At 37.4% G+C, this 10690-nt stretch overlaps 1 protein-coding gene across 4 annotated transcripts; it reads right to left on the reverse strand.

Moving 5' to 3' along the window:
- Positions 1–1535: 1535 nt before the first annotated feature.
- tm9sf4 (transmembrane 9 superfamily protein member 4) lies at positions 1536–10623 on the reverse strand. 4 transcript variants are annotated; one of them, XM_079478865.1, is made up of 18 exons: positions 10510–10623; positions 9482–9589; positions 8912–9011; positions 8497–8665; positions 8210–8354; positions 7919–8042; positions 7546–7664; positions 7253–7364; positions 7096–7166; positions 6883–7015; positions 6701–6782; positions 6539–6614; positions 6321–6404; positions 6057–6232; positions 5909–5972; positions 5527–5646; positions 5021–5110; positions 1536–4891 (listed from the first exon to the last, which is right to left on the reverse strand). In XM_079478865.1, exons 1-18 carry the CDS (start codon positions 10540–10542, stop codon positions 4742–4744), a joined length of 1956 nt encoding a protein of 651 aa, XP_079334991.1. In that variant the 5' UTR covers positions 10543–10623; the 3' UTR covers positions 1536–4741. The 4 variants fall into 4 exon arrangements, with proteins under 4 accessions (XP_079334991.1, XP_079334993.1, XP_079334992.1 ...); XM_079478867.1 differs by having other exon boundaries at positions 10446–10519; XM_079478866.1 differs by having other exon boundaries at positions 10354–10513.
- Between the last annotated feature and the right edge of the window lie 67 nt (positions 10624–10690).

Below are 10690 nucleotides of genomic sequence, written 5' to 3' on the forward strand. Positions count from 1 at the left end.
AATGTGATCCAGGTTTCAGTTTGTATTGTTTTATTACAGTATTGGATCAGATTTATTGCTGTTTGGTGGTACAGTTTCTCAACGATCATTTGCTCCATCAGTGTTTGTCACTGAAACCCAGACATCATGATTCCGATTGCTTTAATATCAGGTGTAGTGGTTAACACAGAAACGAATCTATCAAGATTTTGTCATATCATAATAAGTTGCCATTTTCCAGCAAATGGACTGCACAAGTGTTTACCAAATACTCATTTGTAACCAATGGCCATGCGAAGATGAATTGTAGGGGAAAGCTGATCAATGCAGTGAAAGCCGTGCCTGAAACAAACAGATTCTTATTTTTCTCCAAATCATCCCTTACAGTGAATCTCATGACACAAGGTTTTGTCCACCTCGGTGTGTGTATAGTGAATGTGAAAGACGAGAGAAAGGTAAAACCTTCGCAAACAAACATGAGGCCACATCACAAAACTATAAGGAAAGACGAAACAATATTATGCTGCTTTTGTGCTATGGTTGCCAGCAACTGTAGACCACTCTGGAAACTGCAAATGATCTTTTAGCAGTAGTACACGTGAACCGTTTTGTCCGTTTTCTCTCTGTTCTTCAGCTGCTTTGATTCGAACGAATATTTTATGAAAAGGGTCTGAAAAGAAACAGTTTCCAGAACAAAGACGTCACCAGCCTGCTCTTTGACATTCAAAGCATTGGACGTTGATTGGGATATTGCCTAGTCGTTTTGTCATTATATTATTTTCTGTTTGTTGAAACAGGACCTCAAAACAACACAACGCATCACCTCATTTTTTTGTTTTTCATACCAAAACCCTGGGGAGAAGAAACTTCTTTTTGCGCAATTGCGAGCTAAGGAATAATAGTTTTCTGAGGATGATTAATAAGTAATAACAGTTTAAGAAGAATACCAAAAACATTTCAATTGACATGTACCTGTAAAAAAACAACTATAGTGTTTACTTAATTATTTTGTCTTAGTTTGCACAAGTTTTGCACACAGTTTTTAAAGTAAACTTTACAACGTTTCTTTTACAGTTTAAAAATTTTACTTATTTTTGTGGGAAATTTTTGCATACATCGTTTTTAAGTAAATCTTTATAGTCTTATGTTTTACTGTATACGTCCCATCCTTTTTTTAGGCATTTGGAATGTTTATTGATATATATCTCAATTGTATTACACATGTCCAGAAATAAAATATAGAAACATGTGGACAAGTTAACTTAATGATTTAACTTTACATCTTAAACTGGACATTATGAATGTGTACAGGCAAAATAAAGATCTTTAAAAAATATGTACTACAACATATTTTTGACTGCATTTGGCTATGAAATCATTTATTTTTCATTTAATCTTAATAGACAGATGTTTAACAGAAAATAAGGCTTTTGGCAATTTATGAGTTTGTCCTCCCCGGGTTTTCTGTGAGCTGATCTGAATTCTAGCACTTTTAAACCTTTAAAAAAAGAGTATTGTTCAGACTTGTATGTTTGTATGTTTTTAATTTTGTATTTGACCTTGTATGTGCCATTAGTTTGATGTGTAGAGTTTATTCATCTTTATGTATTTGTTTTTTCCTCCTTTTCCAAAAGAGTAACAGTATTTTGTGATAGATTTTCACTAATATTAGCAGCCTTGGCCCTTGCCCCACTTTGTCATACACTTGAGGAAGTCATTTAATCTTTAAAAAAGACCACGTAGAGTAACATATAATAGTTTTCCTGAGTATGAAACTTGACAGAAAGCCACCATCATTGCCACAAAAGAAAAACTGCTTTTCCATTTACAACTACGACTTGAGGTGATTTGATCAATAGTAAAATAAAAAACAGGCAGGTTAAACAGGTTTACTAGAAATCACTCCCTGCCCCCAAAAAGCACTTTTGGTTTAAATGAAGTTTTGCATAATAACTGCCTGTATAGGTGGAGCTCAGAATCTCATATATGATATGTTTTTTTCTTTGGCAAGAGATCAGGGTATTTTTACATGCAGCATTATATTTACATGCTGAGGACAGATTAACAAAGCTAAAATGATATTTTCCTCTTTTGTACCTGGGATGCACTTGTCCCCAAATAGTAGTTGGTTCCTAACAAAAACATTGAGGGAAATTATAAAAGGTAACCAACATAATGTAAAACAAAACAATCTGATTTTTTTCTTTAAAAAAACTTTTAAACAATGGCTTCGGCTTATAGTGAGAAAATGGGTACTGTTCGCATAGGACAAAATCCACTTGTAGTTTTATATATTTTAGCTTAATGTAAGTACTGCATTCCAAGCTTTCTATGTAACTTGTTTAGCCTCATAGTTTTACTTTTAGTTCTTGCTTATTACCATGATTTATGGGAAAAAGTTGAAAAAGTGGAATATTCATTCTTACACTATTTTCTAAAACATAGAGATCATTGACAGGATGAATTGTACAAAACATGTATAACAGAGACAACCAGTGCGCTTACCCAGTTCACCTGCAGTCAGTTACAGCAATGTAAAGTTGGCAGATTTGTATATTGGTTGATCCAAAGAGATGACATTACAACAAACCTATTTACATATTGTACAGTACATTGTACCATTTGACTTTCATTGTGTTATGTTAAAATGATTAAAAGACGAACCCACGGTTTCATATTTCCTGGAGTCCTTATTCAAGCGTTTGATTTCATGACGCTCACAGGGATGGGAGAGGGTGCGAGAAGGAAGGGCCAGTAATGTCTGAAAACTGCCATTCACATACCATTCAGGCAGAACAGGAAACCGCACCACAGTTCACAAATGAAAAGACAAGAAAGGCACAGGTCCAAGTAATAAAATAACTGAGCAACAGTCTTAATTATACCACCGTATCACAAACCTATACTTTCACATCTTAAAGAGTTGTTTTAGGCCCAAAACACACACAGCTACCAAACTAACAAATACATAATGTACCATAATTTCTCGTGTGTGAATGACTTAAATCTGAAGGAATTTGAGGTTTTACAGTCATGTCTTGTATTCCAAGAACTGTTAAGGCTCAGACGTATCTGAGAAAGCACAGAACAGCCAAATTAGAGAAAAAGGTCATACGTAATGTGCAGATACATAATTCGCAGCAGAAAATTTTGTTTCTGCACAATGTTTCAAATCTTGACATATTGGCACTTTTATTGTTATACATTATAAAGGGACAGAGAGGGAAAAGTAATGTTTATAAAGAAAAACATGCTTTTGACTAAAAACAAAGAAATAAACGGGAAATACAGAGCCTGACAATAACCTAAAATGCAACAATATAAAGCACTGTATTTACACCACAAACATACATAAACCTGCCAACCAACCCTATACAACAATTAGAATAATGTAAATCTTAGAAAATATATTCTGTTGTCCTTGCATTTATTCATAGTCAACTGTACATAACCTACTGAACCATGAAACGCAAGACCAAGGCCTGTTAAAGATGAAAGAATGAAGCTCATGGTGTGTCACAGCTGCAAAAATCTTCTTAATCTAAACCCTGGAGCTGCCCCACTTTACCGCCAGCTATTAGAGATCCAAATATGATGTTTGTATATGAGGAACTTACAATGCAACCAATAACATTTCCCTGATCCCGTCGATAAACCAGACAATCTTTTAGCCACAATGATTCTTATTTTAACACACAAAAATGGATTTCAGAAAAATATGTTCCATGCGATTCTTTTGCGTTATAATCTTCGGTTTAGAGAGCTCAAGCACTGATGTTTTATGTGTTAGCGTGTGTCTCTTAACATATGTTCGATAAAACCTATATAAATAAAAACTAGAACCAATTTAACTTAAATCACAAATGCACTATATTTAAAAACAATTCTTCACCATGACCATAGCTCAGGGAAAATACATTGCTACCGTTTGACCGCCTTGAACCCTGTACAGCTTGTTTTTGTCTAACAGTACTCCTAGCCATTGCATGAGTAAGACTTTCCCCAGAAAACAATTGGACATTTGTAAAGTGGAAAATGTCTATTAAAATATCTGAATTGTAGATTTGAATTCAATTTAAAAAGTGAATTGGACCTGCTTTAAGTCAATTATCAAATTTAATTGTGTGACAAAAAAAGATTTCCCTCAAACGGCAAGAATCAATACAGAGACTAACGGGTATGTACACACCATGCAAGCATTAGGAAACATGGAATTGTACTTTTTATATGTACTATGTTCTTGCCTTGTAATGTTATACATCTGAATATTTAAATTCACCCCAACAACGACCACAGAGTGACCACACTTCCAGCAGGCTTGTCACACACGCACACAATCTGATTCAGAGACATGAGAACAAACTTGAATTAAATGTTATATTAAAAGAGGACACACAGTTAATCTGTAAAATGATATATGCAACTAACCATCAATCTCTTCAAAGGCATGAGACCCAGCCCCCCAAAAAAAACAAAATCACATCCCCACACAAAAAAAAATGTCAATAGACACTTTGGCCCATGTTGTGTGTGCAAAAAGATATACAGACATTAAAAGTTGAACTGTTCATGATGTTTCCTTGCATCTCTACAGAGACGTCAGGACAGAAAAGGTGTTGACTACAAAACACATCGCTGTTCCTTCCTCCATTCCACAGAGGGGCGCTGCTGCGCCTCACAAGTCAGCAATTCACACACACACACATCAGTGCTTGCTTCACAAAACAGAAAAAATAGGAAACAAAAACCGAAGGGAGATAGCTCAGTCGATTTTGACCGCCGCATAGATTTTTCGTATGAACACGTAAGCGGCGTAGAAGCCGATCGTCCCTGTTAGCAGCCAGAAAGACAAAACCATCAGAGCGGTGTAGCCGAAATACAGCAGAGAAGGAATAAACTCCACAATGTCCAGCTGAGGAAGAGAAAGACAACTTTGTAAATATTTTTCTGCAGTTCTTTCTAGACAAGGCTATACACTACAATGGGTAAAATAAGTTTAGTGTTATTTATCAAAGGACATAGCCAAAATAAAGATAGTAACCTTATTGGCAAAATAGAAAACAGCATAGACTAGGACATAAAAGGCAGAGCCTCCAGAGACTAGAAACGTCCTCCACCACCACCGGTAATCCTGCAGGGGGAGGAGACAGATGATTGACATTTGTTTACACAACTCATAAAGACAAACAGTGAACTAGTGTAGACTTGTATTATGCTTTCTGTTTAGAGGTGGAATTTCATCATTTTATAGATAACTCTACGAGTTTAGTGTTTGCATCATTTACATTGATTGACCTTTGCTTTTGTTGTTATGCTAATATTTGCCTGTAAGGGAGTATTTGTTTGGACAGTGTGTTAAAGGTTATAGAACCCTTGAATGGATCAATGCGTATGACAAAACTAAACAAATTATGCAAAAGAGCATTAAACAAACACAATATTAAAGCTGATTTGTGGTAACTTAAAAATTGTGTGCATGTTATTTATAGCTATTTTCTGAACAAGTACAAAATGACTCTGGTTCCTACACCATGGAAATTTGCCTACCTCTGCACATAGTTGGAAATACACCATGACAATGCTGATCTGAGAACAGGAAACCACCAGGATGATGAAGACCAGGAAGAGAAAGCCAAAGAGGTAATAAAATTGGTTTTCCCAAATGGCCTGAAAAGAAAATAACATGACACAATGAGCTTAAATACCCATTTACTCACAGCACGGCTGCAGACAACAATCTGTCTTCTCTGAAATAAAATATGATGTGTGATGCTGCTTGATAACAGCCAATTTGAAGATGTCAAATGTGGACCAAAGAGACTTTACAGTGGGTGGAGCTACCCTGCACACTTGATCAGGAAGAGTATGCACCGTACACTTCAGCATTATGTGACTGTATTGCTGTAAAGCAGTAGAAAGTTTGACTTACACTAAAGATGAAAAACAACTCGATAAACATGGCGCCAAAAGGCAGAATTCCAGCCATTAGGATGCTAAAGCAAGAGAGCAGACAAAATCACATTAGCATTGGTTTCTGATGAAGTCACGTCATAGGCAACATGAAGAGCGTCACATACCCAACAAACTTGTTCATGTACCAGCGTTGCTCAGGGACCTGCCGGGGGATCTGATTGGTGCGAACCGGATTGTCATATGGCTGTTTCCGGAAACCAAAATAGTAGCCCAGATATACAAGAGGCATAGAAATACCAAACCACATGCACAACAGCGCCAGCATTGTAGTGAAGGGAACCTAAAAGTTAAAACAGTACAGCAGTAAGTAAATGCGAAAACATACACAGTGTGTACAACAGCTACTTCCTGTCTGAAGAAATACTTACAGCACCAGAAGAGTGCTCTCCCCAGATAAAACAGTTCAACACAAAGCAGATGCTAAAGACGGCAGCCGGGTACAGCGTCGCAGTCTACAGGGAGACACCAACACACAGTTTTTCATTTAGCAAACAGTACTAATTTACTAAACACTTTCGCTGCGCAAAATGTTACAAATATCGTTTTATCACCAGGTTAAAACATACGTTTTTAAGTTTTTACTCACACAGAAAGCCCCTTTCTTCCATCTGTGGCCTTTAAGAGTGCGGTACAGTCGACCTGCAAAGTATCCTCCAAATACACTGCACAACAAAACAAACTTTGAACATGGCTGTGTTCTGCAATGCAAAAGCTGATATTTTGTACGCTGGTTTTATTATGCACTTACCCCATGAACATGAAAAGGAAGCAGGCTGTCGTCATCAGAGCTCCTCGACTGGATGGAGACAACATACCCAGCATAGCCACAACTACAAAACACACGTGTAGAAGATGAGCGTGAAGGCTAAATATGCTTTAAAAAGTCCTAAATCTGAATTGGCTAGTCTGAAGGTCTGGTGTAATACTCACAGATCACAATGAGAATCATGCAGAAGAGCTGGGTGCCAGAGCCCAGCAGAGAGCTAAGAATCATGGGATACTGAGGAGGTCGGAACACATCACCATGAACGTTCTTCCAACCAGATTCCTCCATTGTGTCCTCCTATAATAGAGGGAGAGTATAAGATAACATAATACAGGTGATATCAGAATCTTAAAAGAGATCAACCTTCAGCATCTTACAATGTCGTCTTCTCTGTTGTAATTGGCAATATCTTTCCTCAAAGTTCTGATGATGATCATACTCAGGATACCTGGAGAAAAACCCATTCTTAGTACTCTCGAAACACCAATGCAAGTGAATAACCTTCAGATCACATAAAAGAAAAATGGGTTGCACCTGATAGAAAGAACACCACGACTACAGAGTTGACGATGGAGAACCAATGAATCTGCACGTCGCTCATGGTAAGATACGTGTCCCAGCGAGATGCCCATTTCACCTCACTTTCCTTCGCAATGGAAGAGCCAAACACAAACATTTAGTCATTTAGCAGACGCTTTTATCCAAAGCGACTTATAGATGAGGAAACATTGTAATTATAACAACATAACAACAACAAGCAACATAACAACAACAAACACATGAATCACCAACAGACGTTATGAAGACAAGATCTGTGTGTGTCTCACCTCCCAGCGCACAGAGTATGTAAAGAGGATGCTGTTCTCTTTGGTTGGGTCGATCTCCTGCGGGACGGGGGCTATGGTTTCTGGTAATGTACATGTATGTCTATCGGCTGCTTTTATATCTAGAAACAAAAAAAGAATCAAATAGACAGAATGATGTCACGGTTGTTCAAATAAACAAAACGTGCTTTTGATGGAAGACAACATCACAGTGGTCTCCTACAATAAAAGGAATTCCAGGCCATGAGTGACTGAGATATTTTTTTATTTATTTTGCTTTGAAATTTTATATGAGTAACTCTTGGGTTTTTTGTATACATTAAATGTGACATAATACCACAAACGATTTTAAAACTGTAAAATTTAAGAGACCTACCATCTAATTTTATACTCTTTGGCAACACTTCAAACCGTACAACCCGGTAATCGTGCTCCTTATTTTCCTCCACCTTCTCTTTGTGGTAGTACAGGATGAATGACAGGTGGTTGTGTAGATAGAACTGCGGGAAAAACAACACACATACATTTCAAATAAACAATGACTTCATTGAATTGATACAGAAACCAAACTACCTAAAACCTACTTCAGAATCAAAATATTTGAATGTAGTCTACCATACTAAACGGGCATAAACATACACTGATAAGAAAACAAGCTTTTCAGTACTTTGTTGTTTTCAGTAAAGCCGAGCCTGTAGCCGTGCTCAAACTGAACATCCTTCAGGGCGTCCTTCCTCTGTTCCTCATCCGCTCCTTCATCTTTGTTTGTGTAAAGCTCCAGCCGAGTGGCCACAGGGAGATTATCTGCAATGCTGTATATAAGTATGCATGTATTAAAACACTACTGACAGATGGTCGACTCAAAACTTCAACTACACATGTATACATATAACGCTTTAGTAGATGATAACTTATATTAGAGCATTTAAAAAATAAAATCAGACAGGGACTCACAGGTGAATATAATATTCTTCTTGGATGCGCTCGGCTAGCAGCTTACTCTCGTCCACGCTGAGTTTGATGGGATCTTCTGGCTTTTTACACAACACCTCACACTTCTTGTCCTGGTTCATGAGAACCGTGTACAGCGTGTTTACGATGCGATCCCCTCGCAAAACCTCACCTAGTCATCATCAGAGTGAGAATTTCAAGTCAATTTTTATATACATTTACGCATTTGGCAGACGCTTTTATCCAAAGCGACTTACATTGCATTATACTATACATTTGTTTTCCGAGTATGTGCAATCCCTGGGATCGAACCCATGACTTATGCTAGTGCCACTGAGCTACAGGAAAGCTAGTTCATTAGGTTGTAGTAAACAACCTAACAATTCCACAATATACATAAAACAGTCCTGGAACTTACCAAGGTTTTCTGCTTTGTAGACAATGTTATCGGGCTTACAGAAGGGGAGTGAATAGTATTCATAGGGCAGCTGGGTTCTAGAGCTTGTCAGTTTCACAGCCTGGTAATTTAAAATAGGCAAATGAGATGAATAAAACAACAAGGAAATTGAGAAATTCCTCTATAGATTGGAGGAAGTGCCTATGGAAAACAACTGCTATATATGAGAAAAGCTCAAATTGTCAAAGAAAAACCAGTGGAACCAGTTGTCAACATTTATAAAAGAGATGTCATTTTTTTATGTTTTTTTAAACCTCGGAGCAATACATTCATATATATTCCAGAAACATATTCACCCAGATAAATATGACTTTAGCATATTTTAACAACAACATGAGCATCGCCTTTTTACAAATGTGTGCGAGGTATATGACAAATATTACCCAGAAATGCTGCCTTTTTATTATGATTGCAATAAAGTAAGTTTACATACATTTTATGACTACATTGAGAAAAAAGGCCTGCAAACATTGACAGAGTAAGATGACAAAAGGATTAACAGCCTGAATTTCTTTTAAGAAAAAGCCTCACCTTTATTTCAACAGGGCTGTTCTGGTGGAAATTCATGGGTGCAACCCCTGGTACATAAAATGGTGTTGCTGATGGCAGCATGGACACCAGTAGCAGTGTCCACATCTCCTACAAAAACAAATGCAACATGTCCTTAGTTATCAAACAAAGGTTTGATATCAACAACCAACAAGATCGCATTAAAGAATCCTCAATGTGCATGACTCAACCACAGGGGCAGCCTGTCTGAGCTATGGATTCGTTTTTGGACCTGCCAACTACACATTAATGACTTAAAACTAAAATCCAATGACTTGCAACTAAAAATCTGAGCCAAAGAAAGGCTGGCTGTTGAGATCTTTCTCGATAAGAATATGTAAATCAATAAATCATGATACTGTTAACCCGTAAAGAGCTCCTATAGGGAAACAGGACAAACTAAATTCGAAAGATACGCATAAAAGCAGTAACTATCATTAACCATGGAGACATGGGCAGCACCCTGACGTTTCATATAAAGCCAAACTTCATTCATCTCTCCTAGTGTCAATGCTCACAAGCACAACTTTCCCAACCGGCGAAATCCACGCATTTTAACAAATCGTTGTAAAGACAAATGTATTACTTTCACCATCGCCTCTGCTTGGATTACGAGTGGCGTTAACTGCTTTAACAGCACAGACAGATTAGCATTAACAGACACGGACTCTTAGCAGTGCCAAACCATCGTTGTGGTTTAGTTTACAGCGCAACACAGTCGTGGATACTAATGAAAAGAGAACCGTCTGCCTCCGTTAATACATTTATTGCTTCATTTGAACATAAACACGTAGCAAACAATCGAGAAATAGCCGTCTGCTCACTGTTTAGGCTAACCGGTTGTTGTTACCTACCACTCAATGTTCTGAATTAAGAAAGCATATCATATGACACACTCACGCAGAGCACAATAAAAACACAGTGGTCGAAATAAAACCATCTTTACCGGTGAAGGCTAAAACTTTTTGTGAATTATAGAAACAAAAGAGGCTTTAGCATAGGGCACTCACCAGCACCGCCGCCATCTTGAATACACGTGTCATTGTAGACGTCACGGGAAGACTCTCAAGGCGTTACCGCGGTACCGTCATTTCACTTTCAATGCTCATGGGATTTTTTTAGAGAAGTTTGGTGCTTGATGTTGTATTATTAATATACTGGTTTATATATAATATATATATATATAAGATT

The sequence above is a fragment of the Barbatula barbatula genome (genome assembly GCF_947034865.1).
Source record: "Barbatula barbatula genome assembly, chromosome: 17".
In the NCBI taxonomy this organism is placed as follows: domain Eukaryota; kingdom Metazoa; phylum Chordata; class Actinopteri; order Cypriniformes; family Nemacheilidae; genus Barbatula; species Barbatula barbatula.